General features: G+C 38.8%; 2 protein-coding genes across 4 annotated transcripts in view; both read left to right on the forward strand.

Moving 5' to 3' along the window:
- Window positions 1–652: 652 nt before the first annotated feature.
- LOC130915373 (cytochrome P450 11B, mitochondrial) lies at window positions 653–16282 on the forward strand. Of its 2 annotated transcripts, XM_057835350.1 has the most exons (9): window positions 653–915; window positions 989–1144; window positions 1211–1410; window positions 6888–7091; window positions 8802–8971; window positions 9042–9208; window positions 9780–9858; window positions 12463–12672; window positions 16133–16282. In XM_057835350.1, the coding sequence occupies exons 1-9, from the start codon at window positions 653–655 to the stop codon at window positions 16241–16243; spliced, it is 1560 nt and encodes a 519-aa protein (XP_057691333.1). In that variant the 3' UTR covers window positions 16244–16282. The 2 variants fall into 2 exon arrangements, with proteins under 2 accessions (XP_057691333.1, XP_057691331.1); XM_057835348.1 differs by having other exon boundaries at window positions 989–1410.
- The window catches only part of pklr (pyruvate kinase L/R), a 69358-nt gene continuing 67828 nt past the window's right edge, over window positions 16271–17800 (forward strand). For both annotated transcript variants that reach the window (XM_057835340.1, XM_057835343.1), the window contains exon 1: window positions 16271–16489. In XM_057835340.1, the coding sequence (XP_057691323.1) occupies window positions 16408–16489 (82 nt within the window). In that variant the 5' untranslated portion in view covers window positions 16271–16407. The remainder of the gene's footprint in view (window positions 16490–17800) is intronic.

Here is a 17800-nt window from a genome sequence, read left to right on the forward strand (position 1 = left end):
AGGGGACTGTGAGGTTCCAATCAGAAAAACAGCCTTCGGTCACAATTCTCTCTCTGTAAAGGCCTGTAAAACCTGGAACAGTTTACCACTCGCCATCAGGCAATGTCCCACAATATGAACTTTCAAAACTCAGCTCAAGCAGTGGTTGAAAGCAAATCAGTCTTGCAATCACTGACTTTTAAGTTCTTAGTAACGTATTGTATTGTGTTGTTTTATTGTAATCTTTTGTTATTTCTTTCCTTTTTGTATCTTTGTGTCACCTGTTTAGGGACTACAGATGTAAATTAGCATATACTTGCTACAATCTGGCATATTTACATCTAGATGTTCATCAATGTGCACTGTCCCTATTAAAAAACAAACAAACAGCAGAACAACAGCCCTGCTACACATACATTCTTCTTGAGGCGTTAAATATTGTCTCAAGACTCCAAAAATAGGTAGCATTGTTAAAGTAGCTTGAAGGAAATTGAAATTGTGCACAACTGTTAAAATAAAGCCTATTTCACCCAGCTGTCTGTCCTCTCGCTTGTTTTTTGTTGTCATTCTCTTGAACTGTCCACCTTTCCATCCATAAATCACTACTTCCTATCTCGAATTGTGACTCCAAGGATTGTTCTGAGGCAGGAAGTTAGGAATAACCAGACCTCACATGCCACACTTGATCATGTCCAGCGCGGTGAGGATGCGTGTCCGAACGCGGAGCAGCGGCTCTGCTAGGGCAATCAGTGCGACAGCGAGGGATAAAAGAGTTGTCGGGGCGAGTAGCAGTGGGCCGGTGCGTAGTTTTGAGGAAATCCCTCACACTGGTAGGAATAGATGGCTCAACTTGCTCACCTTCTGGAGGGAAGATCGCTTCAAGCAACTCCACAAGCACATGGAGAGCTCTTTCAGTACCCTCGGACCCATATACAGGTACCGCAACAGTCAATCTTCTCCATAAATAAATACCAAAATGTGATACGCTTTGGATTTTTTATCACAAAAGGGAGCATGTGGGCCCCCAAAGCAGCGTGAACATTATCATGCCGCGTGACATCGCCGAGTTGTTCCGCCACGAAGGCTGCAACCCGGAACGGCTGGCCATTCAACCGTGGGCCAAGCACCGCGAGACCCGTGGACATACGAAAGGAATCTTCCTAAAGTCAGCGCCGATTTTCTCATTACACATGTACACACTTTCGAGCTTCATTGAGTGTTTTCTCACCAGGAACGGTGCCGAGTGGCGAGCCGACCGTATGCTGCTCAACAAGGAGGTTATGTTGAAAGCGGCCTTCCAGCAGTTCCTGCCCCACTTGGACGAAGTAGCGAGGGATTTCTGCCGGGTAACCCAGGCCAGGATAGAAAGCCAGGGGCAAAGCAGCCTGACCTTTAACCCCGGTCCAGACCTCTTCGCTTTTGCACTGGAAGGTCAGATGCTCCGAAGATTATCCTTCTATTCATTTTAACTAATTTCTTGAGAAAAATTCTAAAATGTCACAGCTCCTTCCGTTGACGAGGAAAAGCAGATGATCTGGGTACACCCTTGTCATGTTTTTCAAAAAATTTCAAGGCCTTTGAACCCACTTTTTACCTTTTCAGGGACAGAGGTCACTACAGTGGACATCTATTCAAAAGTAACCAGTAGCTGTCAGCTCAGATCGCAGATTGTGTGTTGTGGTATTTAGTTGAAGAGTGGAATTGATATTGAAAATACCTTTTGACGGCAATGGGGCTGGAAGTGATCATTCAATCGCTTCCAGCCCCTTCCAGTTAAGAGGGATTGGACGTAGGGTTGTTCCGATCATGTTTTTTTGCTCCCGATCCGATCCCAATTGTTTTAGTTTGAGTACCTGCCGATCCCGATATTTCCCGATCCAATTGCTTTTTTTTTGCTCCTGATTATATTCCAATCATTCCCGATAATTTTTCCCGATCATATACATTTTGGCAATGCATTAATAAAAAAATGAATAAAACTCGGACGAATATATACATTCAACATACAGTACATAAGTACTGTATTTGTTTATTATGACAATAAATCCTCAAGATGGCATTTACATGATTAACATTCTTTCTGTGAGAGGGATCCACGGATAGAAAGACTTGTAATTCTTGAAGGATAAATGTGACGTTGTATATTGTGACTAAATATTGCCATCTAGTGTATTTGTTGATCTTTCAGTGAATGATACTGTAGCCATTGAACTGTTCTGCCCAAATGCATGATGGGAAGTGCAACCATGACTGTGCGTAGTGGCACCAATTGATATATCTTCTCTGCTTTGGGAAATAACATAGGGTGTTAAGAAAAAGATCAACTACTACCTTTCTTCCCCACATTGCTTCCCACGATATTTCTAATTGTTGAGAGAGGGATTGTAAGGCTTTAGCCATTTAAAAAAAGGCTCCAAAGACTGCCAAAATTCACTCTACTCATTTTACGCTGCCTTCTATCTGTAAATATAGGTAAAACGGCGCCATTATAGAATGAACGCGACAATGTGGAGTGGGTCGTGCAGCGCATGCGTTAATTGCGTTAAATATTTTAACGTGATTAATTTTTTAAAAAATTAATTACCGGCATTAACGCGATAAATTTGATAGCCCTACTTTAAGCCAAAACTAAATACTCTGGATGAGTGTAAGACATTTTGTCTGTAATGTTAAATACAATTAGAAAACAATTTAATTGAAATACATACAGTATATACAGTATATTAAAAAAAGGCATGTCCGATATTTTTTTGCCGATTCCGATACTTTGAAAATGACGTGATCGGACCCGATCGATCGGTATCCCAATCGATCGGGACATCTTTAATTGGACGTCTGCTGCCGTCAATGGCAGCCCTTTAAAGAGTTGGGCTATGTGAGGTCACAAAACAAAAATAAATGAAACTCCCAGAGCAACATACTCAAGGGTTATAGTTATTTGAATTTATGTCCTTTTTTCCATTTGATTACAATTTCTTATATTATTTTTTTCATTTGTGTATATACTTTTTTAAGGTTTTTAAAAGTATATATTTTCTATTAAATTATTATGATGTATTGTTTTCTTTCTATTTGCAATTTCTCAAATGTATTACTGCTTATATAAATGATTTTTCGCCCACAAAATGGAAGCAATTAATATATTCAATTTATTTAAAATTATATATATTTATTTATTGACCAACAATAGATACATGCGGGCAACACGAATACTACAATTGGATGTCAAAGGGGGCCACAGTTGGGCTGCAAGCCGCAACTGCACTCTGGGCCGCACGTTTGAGACACTTGTCTCGATTAAATAATCGAATGTATATGTGTTAATGTAAATGTGTGTAAATGAGTGTAAATGTGTATCAGCATCATCTTTTGAAGTTATTTCGTTTTTTTTTTTTTTTTTAAACAAGTTTTCATTCAAATGTCAGAAATGTTTCTGCAACAAAATGGTCAAAACCGTCAAAATTACTTTGTCATTTTGTGTGATTGAGGTGAAATGTAACTGATTGTGTTAAATGTTTTTAAATTATTAAATAAAATTAATCATAAGCCCTTAAGTTGAATTAAATCCTGGCAGACTTTATATCAACAATTATCGTATTGTTTAAAGAATCAATATTGTATTGTCTTCAAATTGGTGATCTACACCCCTAGTAATGACACACCATCCCATGAGGACAATGTATTTTTCTATGCTAAAAAGAAATCTGTTATTGGGCTTTTTTTTCCATTACATGCCCCCCCCCCCCCAAAAAAAATTCTATTGCACCATTTTTATTTTTTTGTTTTTTCCCCCCACATATTTCAGAGAGCAAAACAAAAAAAAACGATCCAAATTTTGAACTCAGGGGCGTCACTGTTTTTAAGAACGGGGGGGGGGGGCGGGGGGGGGCTTACCCACGAGAAGTTGCACAGAATGTAGTAAGTGAATGTAGCGTACAAGCACAAAACATAAACAGCTAACAAAGACTGATAATATACACATATATGGGAGAGAGAGAGGCTAATGCCATGACTTTCCTCACAACACAGTAATTGTTTGTTCCCAAATATTTGTTAGTCGCACAGATTGCTTACTCTATGAAGTGAGGGGAAACTGACAGATTTATGATCATATTTAAGTTAATAATGACAGATGATATGATTATTGGTTTAAACTAATATTCTGGCAACTTCATTGAGAATATGTCAGCATTTTTTGTGTATAAATATACATAATATTAATTATTAATATTAAGATTTTTAATCGAGTTAATCACAGCTTAAAAATTAATAAATCGCAATTCAAACCATCTCTAAAATATGCCATATTTTTCTGTAAATTATTGTTGGAATGGAAAGATAAGACGGATATAAACATTTGACATACTGTACATAAGTACTGTATTTGTTTATCATAACACTAATACCACAAGATGGCATGAACATTATTAACATTCTTTCTGTTAAAGGGATCCACGGATAGAAAGACTTGTAGTTCTTAAAAGATAAATGTGAGTACAAGTTATAGTAATTTTATATTAAAACCCCTCTGTATGTTTTCGTTTTCCTAAAATTTGTAAAATTTTCAATCAAAAAGTAAACTAATAGCTTGCCATTGTTGACGTCGCCGAGCGGGACGTCACAGCCGTTCTTCCACAGTGTCTTTAACTACGTAAGGCAGTGACTGAAATACACCACAAGGTGTCAAGGGCGAGTTTTAAATTAATCAGAGATCTAACCTAAGTTTTAAGTCTTAAGTTTTTCCAGTGCGTTTTGCCCCTTGACTGACACCGTAATTTCTGGGTTCATTGTACCCTACGTTCATTTGAGTGTTGACTTCACAACGTATGAGTCCTCTGATAGTTTGTATATTGTGATTAAATATTGCCATCTAGTGTATTTGTTGAGCTAAACGAAATGTTTGAATAGAGTTTGATCAAAGTCTGAGTAAGTTTTATATGTATTTTGCATAGCTACTTTGATTGGGAATGCCAGTTTTCTTTGCATTGAACGCTTTTTTTTTTGGTGAACATTGTTTTTTGAGAGATAGAAGTATTATTTTTGTTGTGCTTTCAGTAAATGATACTGTAGCGACTTAACTGTTCTGCCCAAATGCATGATGGGAAGTTGGGCAACCGTGACTTTCAGTGGTGGCTGCAAATGGTATATGTTCTGCGTTGTGTTCAATGAAGCGTGTTAACAACTAATCATCCCCTGTCTTTCATCCCCACGCCGCTCGCCACAATAGTTATGATTGTTGCCAAATCTTATGCCAATAAATGGCGCGGCCCCAATGAATGCCTGTGTCCATCCGCTTTTCTCTGCCTCTTAGCTCTCAATGAACGAAAAACAGCGCCATTGTAGTCTGTTTGCGGCAATGCATTAGTGGGTCATTCCGTGCATGCGTTAAATATTTCAACCTGATTAAAAAAATTACCGCCCGTTAACGCGATAAATTTGACAGCCATATATATAGATAGATAGATATATAGACACACACATATATATATATATATATATATATATATATATATATATATATATATATATATATATATATATATATATAATTATTATTATTATTATTTTTTTTTTTTTTATAAAACAACACCAAATTATTTAGGGGGGCTTAAGTATATTAGGCCTAATGACGCTACTGGTTGAATCTATGTACTTATTAATCATTCGATTTCAACCTGATGAGACCCAGAATACTCATTTGAGGACGTTGGATTTCTGCCTCAGATTCATCAAACGTCATTTTTTAAATCCTTTGACCACTTAGGCAGATTCAGGGACGTTGGCAGCACCTTCTTGTGGTGTCTACACTACTTTACACCTATTTAAATGAATAAAGAAATGGAAATGGCGTCAAAATCTGAGGTTTCTCCAGTAGCTCAGCGAAGAAAACTCAAAAAAGTTACCTTTACATCCAAATTTGCTGAACAAAAGGAGTATATTTCTGTTAAATAACATCTCTAGCTCGACATGGCATAAAATATTTTCACTATTTAGGAGAACCTGCAAAGTAAAACACTATTGAGTCTTGTGTTCTCATTTGAGGATTTTGGCATTATTTAACAATTTTGATTGCGTGCAAAATTTGCGGCAGCTTTTGATTTTTTTGAGAACCACTTATAAATTGAAGCTAATATTTTGTGTGTTGACCATTTTGATCATTCTGGTCCCAAGCAGGAAAATATATATCTGATATTATGATCAACACACTGTCCTCAAAAGCAGAAAAAATGTCTTCAAAACCACAAAAACCAAATTTTGTCATGCAATTTAGGAGGTCTTACTAACCTCAAATAGTAAAGACAAATAAAAAATGCATTGCAAAAAAAAAAAAAAAAAAAAACTCTGGTCTCAGGAGGTTCACTCAGCCTATTTTTGCATTATCTGTTCAATTGAGGATGTGGGAAATTTTACATGAGGTGGTCAGCATCATGAGGGACTGATTTAGGCTAAAAAGAAACTAGTGAAAAAGTGAGTTAGGACCTACTGTAAGTCTTGGGCTATTATAGAAGAATGGTGATCCAAACTTTGGTAATCTTGAAACAAATGTTTTCTGTGTGGGATGTTAAGGGCAAAAAAATATCTTATGTGTGACAAGGCTGTAACATAACAAAATTGGGAACTAAATTATGTACTGTGAAAACTTCAGTAAGTAGCACTGTATGAGCGCTTGACATGTCGGTCACACATGGTTAAAAATAGAAGACAGACAATGCCACACATGACACATTTACAAGTATGATGGTTGTGTGACTCACTTGTGTGTAACTGCATTTATGTTTGAAGGAGAATGTGACTTTGACTCATAGAATTCACTGACATTGATGGCAGTAGACGTGCAATCCATGTCAACTGGGAAAAATGACATTCACTTCAAGTGGCATTGATATGACTTTACTAATGTTTTGCAGCGATCTGCTACATTCTATACGGAGAGCGCATCGGTCTCTTCTCATCAAAGCCCTCCGCCGAGTCCCGAAGGTTTATTTGGGGGGTGGAAAGAATGCTGGCCACCACTGTGCCACTCCTTTACTTGCCCTCGCCCCTGATGGAGCGTCTCGGTGCCTCCTTGTGGACCCAGCACGTCACTGCGTGGGACCACATATTCACCCACGGTAGGGTCTGTATTGTTTTACAATGGGGCAAATAAGTATTTAGTCAACCACCAATTGTACAAGTTCTCCTACTTGAAAATATTAGAGAGGCCTGTAACTGTCAACATGGATAAACCTCTACCATGAGAGACAGAATGTGGAAAAAAATAAACAGAAAATCACATTGTTTGATTTTTAAAGAATTTATTTCCAAATTAGAGTGGAAAATAAGTATTTGATCACCTACAAACAAGCAAAACATCTGGCTGTCAAAGAGGTCTAACTTCTTCTAACGAGGTCTAATAAGGCTCGACTCGATACCTGTATTAATGGCACCTGTTTTTACTCATTATTGGTATAAAAGACACCTGTCCACAAATTCAGTCAGTCACACTCCAAACTCCATGGCCAAGACCAAAGGGCTGTCGAAGGACACCAGAGACAAAATTGTAGACCTGCACCAGGCTGGGAAGACTGAATCTGCAATAGGTAAAACGCTTGGTGTAAAGAAGTCAACTGTGGGAGCAATTATTAGTAAATGGAAGACATACAAGACCACTGATAATCTTCCTCGATCTGGGGCTCCATGCAAGAACTCATCCCGTGGCGTCAAAATGATAACAAGAACGGTGAGCAAAAATCCCAGAACCACACGGGGGGACCTTGTGAATGACCTATAGAGAGCTGGGACCACAGTAACAAAGGCTACTATCAGTAACACAATGCGCCGCCGGGGACTCAAATCCTGCACTGCCAGACGTGTCCCCTTGCTGAAGAAAGTACACGTCCAGGCCCGTCTGCGGTTCGCTAGAGAGCATTTGGATGATCCAGAAGAGGACTGGGAGAATGTGTGATGGTCATATGAAAACAAAATAGAACTTTTTGGTAGAAACACAGGTTCCCATGTTTGGAGGAGAAAGAATACTGAATTGCAGCCGAAGAACACCATACCCACTGTGAAGCATGGGGGTGGAAACATCATGCTTTGGGGCTGTTTTTCTGCAAAGGGACCAGGACGACTGATCTTTGTAAAGGAAAGAATGAATGGGGCTATGTATCGAGAGATTTTGAGTGAAAATCTCCTTCCATCAGCAAGGGCATTGAAGATGAGACGTGGCTGGGTCTTTACGCATGATAATGATCCCAAACACACAGCCAGGGCAACAAAGGAGTGGCTTCGTAAGAAGCATTTCAAGGTCCTGGAGTGGCCTAGCCAGTCTCCAGATCTCAACCCCATAGAAAATCTGTGGAGGGAGCTGAAAATCCGTGTTGCCCAACGACAGCCCCAAAACATCACTGTTGTAGAGGAGATCTGCATGGAGGAATAGGCCAAAATACCAGCAACAGTGTGTGAAAAGCTTGTGAAGAGTTAAAGAAAACGTTTGGCCTCCGTTATGGCCAACAAAGGGTACATAACAAAGTATTGAGATGAACTTTTGGTATTGACCAAATACTTATTTTCCAACACGATCTGCAAATAAATTCTTTAAAAATCAAACAATGTGACATTGTTTTTTTCCACATTCTGTCCCTCATGGTTGAGGTTTACCTATGTTGACAATTGCAGGCCTCTCTAATATTTTCAAGTGGGAGAGCTTGCACAATTAGTGGTTGACTAAATACTTATTAGCCCCACTGAGTGTTGAGTAAGTTAGAGTTTGACCAATAGGTCGGCCTTCTCCAGAATCTTTTCCTATTTGTACTTCAAATTTGCCACGTTTGGTTTTCCAGCTGAATCAAGGATCAAGACTGCTTTCCAACGCATGTCCTCCAGACCTACTTCGTGCTCTCATAAAGGCGAGTTCTCTGGAGTTCTGGGCCAGCTCCTGGAGAAAGGGCAGTTATCCCACGAGGCCATTACGGCCAACATCATTGAACTAATGGCTGGAGGAGTGGACACAGTGTGTAAATGTCAGCACCGCTCTGCTGATCCGTACGTGTGGTGTGAAACGATTGTGCTCTTATATTCAGACGGCGATACCATTGCAGTTTGGTTTGTTCGAGCTGGCTCGTAACCCTGCCGTGCAGGAGAACGTAAGGCAGCAGGTGACCGAGTCTGTGGAAAGGGCCAACGGGGACCCTCAAAAAGCTTTAGAGGGGGCTCCGCTCCTGAAATGCGTACTAAAGGAGATTCTCAGGTAAGCAAATAACAAAAAGAATAACAGTGATAATAATAATCCAAATTCAATAGTCACTGATGGCACAATGGTACTTTTGCTTAAAGGAGCTATAGCTAAAATTGAGGGGGGGCGGGCACAAAATATTAAATGTGATGGTTAACTTACTTATTTTTCCCCTTTCTGTCTGTTTGCTACTATCCTCGTTAAAATATGAAAACCTATGAATGTTTAGGCGGTTTTATTTAAAGCAGACACAATGTTTTGATCTGTGTGATTTTGTCAAAAATCAGATCACATTGGATGGTGATTTTATGCAGAAATGTGAGAAATTCCAAAAGGTTCAGATACTTTTTCATACCACTGTACGTATGTATATAAGCATTTTCATATTATATGAGTTGATATCTCTATTCAAGCAGCACTCATTTTTTGTAAATTTAAAAACATATAATTTATACAAAGTCAACGAGATACCCTTGAGAGGACAATTTCCATCTGAATTTCTTCAAAAGCTAAGAAAAAAAATCCCTTCAGACTTTCATTTCCTGCATGTAGAGGAACTCAATTATGTTGTGGTGTTTTGTTCCAGGCTGTATCCGGTGGGCATCTCAGTTCAGCGCTACCCAGTAAAAGACATAGTTCTGCAGAATTACAACATTCCTGCAGGGGTGAGTTAGTCTCATGTCACCAAAACACATACAGTGCTGGCCAAAAGTATTGGCAACCCTGCAGTTCTTTCAGATTATGCTCAATTTCTCCCAGAAATGATTGCAATTACAAATGCTTTGATAGTAATATCTTCATTTATTTTGCTTGCAATGAAAAACACAAAAGAGAATGGGAAAAACATGATTATTTTACACAAAACTCCAAAAATGGGCCGGACGAAAGTATTGGCACCTTTTGAAAAAACGTGATGCTTCTCTAATTTGTGTAATTAACAGCACATGTTACTTACCTGTGGCGCATAACATGTGGTGGCAATAACTAAATCATACTTGCAGCCAGTTAAAATGGATTAAAGTTGACTCAACTTCTGTCCTGTGTCCTTGTGTGTACCACATTGAGCATGGAGAAAAAAAGAAGACCAAAGAACTGTCTAGGGACTTGAGAAGCAAAATTGTGAGAGGGCATTGGCAATCTCAAGGCTACAAGTCCATCCCCAAAGACCTGAATGTTCCTGTGTCCACCGTGCGCTGTGTCATCAATAAGTGTAAAGCCAATGGCACTGTTGCTAATAGAGCTGGGAATCTTTAGGGACCTAACGATTCGATTACGAGTCAGAGGCTCCGATTCGATTATAAAACGATTATTGATGCACCCCCCCTCCTTTTTAAAAATTTTTTTTTTTTTTTTTTTTAACGTTTTGTACATTAGTTCCAAAATTGTTCAAAAATCCTCTCAGGCTAAACCAAACTACTATTTCAGTATCAAGTTAACATATAACAGTAAACAAATATACAAAAATAACAGTAAATAAAAAAAACTCCAGTCCCCATTCTGTATCAGCAGCTTTAAACTACATTCAATTAATTTAATGTTGGAAATCAACTGTTACAGTTGTTAAATTTGCTCCCGTTATTCCATAATTTCCCTTCTGTCTACTTTGGACATGTCAAAGTTTTAAAACTATGTCATCATTTAAAGATAGATTCAAGACAAGATTCTGCCGATTTAGGAGTATTTTAGATAAAAAGTTGATTAGGTTCACTACAACAGAGCCTTCTAGAGAGGTCTACTGCTTTAAGATGGCGGCTGTTTACTTACGCCGGAAAGTCTGTCATTTCGCATCTCTGTTCAATAATACATGTTCTAACACTGATGTCTTCTGTCATTTTGCATCTAGTTCTACAGTACATATATATGATATCTACTGTAGCCGTATGTTTGTAGCAACTACCAACTGGGCGTTGTTTGTAGCGGCGGTCAGCCGCAGTCAGGTATGATTGTTTTTTTATTTTGCGGCATGAGTTGAACATGATATTTACTCTCGGTCCGTTCCTCATTGCGTCCCAAAGACCGCGCTGTGTTTTACTTCCGCTTTACCTGGTATAATTCAATAATCGGAATTTGGATATTTGTGAATCGTTCTCAAATCTTCAACGGCCGAATCGCGAATAATCTAAGAATCGGAAATCCCGCACGCCTCTAGTTGCTAACCTCCTTATATGTGGACGGAAAAGAAAAATTGACGAGAGATTTCAACGAAAGATTGTGCGGATGGTGGATAAAGAACCTCGACTAACATCCAAACAAGTTCAAGCTGTCCTGCAATCCAAGGGTTCAACAGTGTCAACCTGTGCTGGTGTCTGAATAAAAAGGTACTCTATGGTAGGATACCCAGGAAGACCCCACTTCTGACCCAGAGACATAAAAAAGTCAGACTTGAGTTTGCCAAAACTTACCCGAAAAAGCCAAAAACGTTTTGGAAGAATGTTCTCTGGTCAGATGAGACAAAAGTAGAGCTTTTGGGGAAAAGGCATCAACATAGAGTTTACAGGAAAAAAACGAGGCCTTCAAAGAAAAGAACACGGTCCCCACAGTCAAACATGGCAGAGGTTCCCTGATGTTTTGGGGTTGCTTTGCTTCCTTTGGCACTGGACTGCTTGACTGTGTTGATGGCAATATGAAGTCTGAAGACTACCAACAAATTTTGCAACATAATGTCGGGCCCAGTGTGAGAAAGCTGGGTTTCGCTCAGAGGTCTTGTGTCCTCCAGCAGGACAATGACCCAAAACACACTTCAAAAAGCACTAGAAAATGGTTTGAGAGAAAGCACTGGAGACTTCTAAAGTGGCCAGCAATGAGTCCAGACCTAAATCCCATAGAACACCTGTGGAGAAATCTGAAAATGGCAGTTTGGAGAAGGCAAACTTCAAATCCAAGAGACCTGGAGCAGTTGTCCAAAAAAGTGGTCTAAAATTCCAACAGAGCATTGTAAGAAACCGGAAGCAGTTGTTCGCAGTTATTTTGTCTAAAGGTTGTGCTACCAAGTATTAGGCCGAGGGTGCCAATACTTTTGTCCGGCCCATTTTTTGAGTTTTGTGTAAAATGATAATGATTTAATTTTTTTTCCCATTCTCTTTTGTGTTTTTTTATTGAAAGCAAAATAAATGAAGATATTACTACAAAGCATTTGTAATTGCAATCATTTTCAGGAAGAAATTCAGCATTATCTGACAGAATTGCAGGAGTGCCAATACTTTTAGCCAGCACTGTAGCTAAAGTGCAAAGAAACACAGCTTCATGACGAGCCACTTTTCTTCCCTCAGACCTTGGTCCAGGCATGTCTTTACCCCATGGGGAGGAGTGACAAGATCTACGACAACCCGCTCAATTTTGACCCGGGTCGGTGGTCCCGCAGTCGGGTGGATACGTCCCAGACCTGGTCCACGTTCCGCTCGCTGGCATTTGGTTTCGGGCCCAGACAATGCATTGGCCGCAGGATCGCTGAGAACGAGATTCAGCTCTTGCTCATGCACGTTAGTGACACCCGCTAACCGTACCTTCAAACCCATTCAATACATTTGATCCCATTTTTCTGAATACATTTGTAAAATGAAATTAGCCACTAATTGGGTAACAGAATTGCTTAATAGAATTGCTTACTTGAACATCAGTTGACAAGAAAGCTCCTACAAACATTGTGCCACGCCTTCCCGTTGGGGGCCCACCCAGGCAGAGCTGAGTTTGCTTCACTGTGATAAACTCAAACACACGCTGCGTTCAAACGCCAGATTTAGGTGGAAACAAGACAAATGTTTTACTGCATACAAACAGGCAGGAGGGTCTCAAGATTGATTTGGTCACAGATTCAAGGTAATTATTATGTAAAACAGCCCCGTGCATGCACTTTCAACATAAAAAGCTCTTTTTTTTTTGTGACGGCCACTGCCTCATTGAATTACACAATAGCATAATTTTAGCTTGAAATATTTACTTAAAATGAATGATAACTGCCCTTTTTTGCTTTTAACCAAGAATATAGACTGTCTATGTTCATATCTATAGAAATTCCTGAATCTACACATTTATAAGAATTTTTAACTTAAAAAGCTCTTTGTTTTTTGACTGCTGCCATGTTGAATCCTTACACAGTAGTGTAACTTTACGGTCAAATGATCAGGTAATTTTTGGCCAAGTGCCCGTTTTTTGGCAACAAAGTAGTAATTTAGACATTTCTGCGTCCATACAAAGAAAAAAATTCACCTTTTACGTGTTTTATTTGATGTAACATTTCAATCTAGAAAATGACGAAGGCCATATAGCCTATGTTCCGTCAAATTTTGCACCCCATCAGAAATTGCAACTTTGCGGTTCTACGAATGTTCGTAATGTTAAAAATGGCCGTGAATGCAGCGGTTCCAAAGTAAACGCTGCAAACTTTCTTTAAAGAAAGGAATATTAATTTATGTTTGCTCATGGACGAACATGTAGAAAAGTTCTCCTAAGACACATCCCGGCGTGTTAACTTCACACAACAACTGCATGCTGCTCTCTCACTGTTAACGTCTTCGCCATTTCGTTATGCATTAATTTACGTAATTTTCGTGTTGCACATGTATGTTTATGATGTAACTTGTTTATTTAGCAACTTTGGATAACATTCAGAGTCCAACTGAATGTAAAACAGGGCTTATTCACTGCCACAAAAGCTTTGGGAGAAAAATATTATAAGGGTGCAAAATTTGACTGACGTGTTGAGGCAATAGTAACATCGGAATTCAACCTAAATAAGTTGTGATTGTATATAGAAAAATGTAAATTTTGCTTTTGTTGAGTAAAATTAAGATGATTCTGCATGCTTTCCTCAAGTACTATTAAGTTTCTGATGTGAAAATTGAGTGATTTATTAGCTGTTCAAAACTTGCACTAAATAAAATGAATTAACTACAACTAACAAGGGTGGATCAGTTGATACAATCCCCTTTTGTATCCAGAGAAGGCAAGGCAAGGCAAGGCAAATTTATTTATATAGCACAATTCAACACAAGGCAATTCAAAGTGCTTTACATCACATGAAGATCATTAAAAAAAAAAAAATAAATAAATAAATAAAAAAAGAGAAGGGTCATCTGACCGTAATCGGCATATCTTTTGTGAGCATTGAGCATCCTCATTAGTCATTCCCATTCACACTCGCAAAATCACAGGGTTGGATTACTTGAATTAGCATGTTGAGTGTTTGCAGGGCAGGGGTACCTTGGGTTTGTCGGACAGTGGACCCCTCAGGCAGGCAATCGGGCGGACAACCTTTTAACATCTTCCAAAAGCTGCAGTTTGCCTACTGTACAAGGAACGGTGTAATAAAAACATTTTTTATGTGGTGACATATGACACTTCGCCCTTTTCCTGCGGCTAGGTGTTGGAGGTTGTTGCCGAGGCAATTTTTCCTTTTGCGCCATCTTTGCAACCACATGAGAGTGAGCCAATTATTTTGCAAGACCCACCAAGAAGTCCACCCGTCTCTCTTGCGTTCCTGTGCATGCCTGATACAACACATATGCATTCAGTGCTGCCATGTCAATCATATTGTAGAACATGGCGACTGGCCATCTCCGTGTTCCTCTGTGTTTGACAAAGCAAAGGGAGCCCTGGATTTGCAAATATTCAAGATGCTAATTGCAGCTATCCAGAGTGAAACCTCTCCTTCCCACCTAGGCAGTGACTCCACAGGAGTGTGTAGGGGGGGTTGTCTGCTTGATTACTTGTTTGAGTGGTCTATTGTTTGACAAAGCCAAGTAGTTAGTTTGGTATTGGGGTCATTTGATGCCTTTCTGGTCTTTCTTTATAGCCCCCTCTCCCAAAAAAACGGGACCTCCAGTATTAAGTTGCTGTTTTTGGCAAAAACTCATATGATATATTAATATTGCTATTGATCCTGAAAGTATAGGTGATTATCTTTGCATTTGGTGATTTTTGTGCAGCTAGCGTAAAATTTGCTAATTTTATAGCCATTTTAAGTTTTGTTATACTTGGATAAAAAAAGTATTAATCAGGATTTTATTAAGGAACAACTTTGAACTTTTTGATGTCGCTGCTAATGGAGACTCATACAGTATATCACATAAGTGAGTACAGCAAAAGCCCGTAAACAGTTTGCTGAAGACATGTCAACAAAGCACATAGATTACGGGAACCATGTCCTATGGTCTGATGAGACGGGCAGGCTTTCTTGTGTACCGTCTTCAGAAGAGGCGTCCTCCTGGGGTGGCAGCCATGCACACCAATTTGATGTAGAGTGCGGCGTATGGTCTGAGCACTAACAGGCTGACCCCCCCACCTCTTCAATCTCTGCAGCAATGCTGACAGCACTCCTGTAATGAGTCACATGACATTTTGGAGGGAAAATGACAAGCAGTACTCAATTTGGACATTTAGGGATGTACGTTTTTTTCAAAGGGGTGTACTCACTTTTGTTGCCAGGGGTTTGGATAGTAATGGCTATATTTTGAGTAATTTTGAGGGGAAAATAAATTAACTATTGTATAAGCTGCACACAGACTACTTTTCATCGTGTCAAAGTGTCAGTTTGTCAGTGTTGTCCCATGAAAAGATATACTTAAATATCTGCAAAAATGCGAGGGTTGTACTAATTTTTGTGATACATTGTATATGCTTAAGAGAAGTGCCTGTTTTGGTTTTAGGTCGCTTGCGGCTTTGGTTTTGAAAATATTAGAATTTAAGTTTTTGAAAATAGGCCCCAAATGGATCGGCCCCCAACCTGTGTCCCATCAACTGAAAGTGAAGTCTATGGACTATGCTCTAAAAAGCATGACTTTAGTTCTTTTATGTCCACGCTCATAACACGTAAGCCTCAAATAATCTTTCCAGGATAGTTTACTTTCTATTTACCATTTAACTGCGTTGTGGTTAGGTTTAGCTACACACCAGCAACATAATAAGGATTTATTACTCCACTCTTGGCTTTTTGTTGTTTAGATCCTGCTTAATTTTCACCTCAGCGTGTCATCTTCTCGAGACCTCGACACCAAGTTTGCGCTCATCCTGCAGCCTGAGTCGCCACCAAGGATCACCTTTAGAAAGCTCTGACACACATGTGCAAGAAATGTTGTTCTGCCTGTTTGTATAAAAGCAAAGCTTAATCAACTTCTTAAAAAAAAAAAAAAAAAAAAAAAAAAGTGATTTTCTTTGCCTGTGTGGTTTTCATGAAGACACTAACGTCTGACAGACTTGTCCTGTAGGTGACGCTAAATATGAGCCAGCCTGCACACCCTTTCCTGCTCAGGCAGTTTGTCCACTTTCATTTTTGGCCTTGCAGCTTCCTGCTTCTAACAGGTCGGTGGTTCTCTTCTTATTGCTTTGCATTTGACATCATACTGTACAACCTTCTCATTGTCTTTTGCTTCTATCGCTTTTAACCTTTTGCCTCCCGCTCAGATAATTGTTCGAGTTAAGCTCACTTTTTCTTACGAGCTGTGGTATATAACAAAATTAAATATCGGTATGTCACCTGGAAATGTGTGCTGTATTCTAAAGAATGGATTGCACATGTTATTTCAGTTTTGAGTCTCACTCTGTTTGAATTATTATATGAGACTACAATAAATGCTGTATTCAGAACATGTATTGTTGGATTGTTCTACTCCAGGTGCAAAGGTCTATTTGCTCTGTAGCTAAAGATTTACGCCTTCTGCTTCAATCAGTGAGGCTGAGACATAACTTGGGATTTTTAAAAAAAATCAGTTGACACCACTACTTTTTTTTGTGCCAAAGTCTAAACTTCATAAAGCTAGCAAACAGCATGTCCACTTGGCGTGAGAGATGATCATTATTAATAAGGTTCTAATCTTTTCATGAGTATTAACTGGAAAATTTGGTCATTTGATCTGTTAATATTTAACAAGAAACAATTTTGTAATTTTTTAAAGATTGCATGCATTTTGATGCACAGACACAAAACTTATTTTGGGTAAAAAAGACAAAAGAGGCTTAGTCACATTTTAGTCATCTTATATTTCACAGGTTTACTCGATTAAATGTTTTTTTTTAAAACCCCCAAAATTCGAAGTATTGGTATTTTTTAAAATTATTTTTATAAATGGTGATAATAATTTGATTATTTTTATTCTAGAATTATCTAGAAATAATATTGCTTATGGATTAGTGGTACATTCACCTGACTGGTGACCAGTTTAGGGTTTTAGTCCACCTTTCACCTGAATTCAGGTGGGATGGACTAGATATAGATAAAAGCATTTTAAAATGACTCCGGATAATATCGACATCGGTTTTTCATTATCAGTTTTGGGCTAATTTGCATGTTGCATTAAAAGTGAATGTAGAAACCTTCTGCCTTTGTTCAAGGGCTGGTAACAGCTTAGCACAGCAGTTATGCTTATGGACCCTTAGATGTCTCCAAACTAATATGCGTGAAATTTCTTATGTGAGCATTATCATTAAAGCATCCAGTGGGGTATCACAATACAATTTGCCGTAATATGTTAAATCCACGACCGCATATATCAGTATCGGATTATTTGAGTTGGACAATATCGGGATATCGGGTAAAAAGTCATTATTGGACAACTAGACAACATCTGACTTGATAGATAGACACCCTGTGACCCTAACAAGGATAAACAGATA

Source organism: Corythoichthys intestinalis, chromosome 4, assembly GCF_030265065.1.
Source record: "Corythoichthys intestinalis isolate RoL2023-P3 chromosome 4, ASM3026506v1, whole genome shotgun sequence".
In the NCBI taxonomy this organism is placed as follows: domain Eukaryota; kingdom Metazoa; phylum Chordata; class Actinopteri; order Syngnathiformes; family Syngnathidae; genus Corythoichthys; species Corythoichthys intestinalis.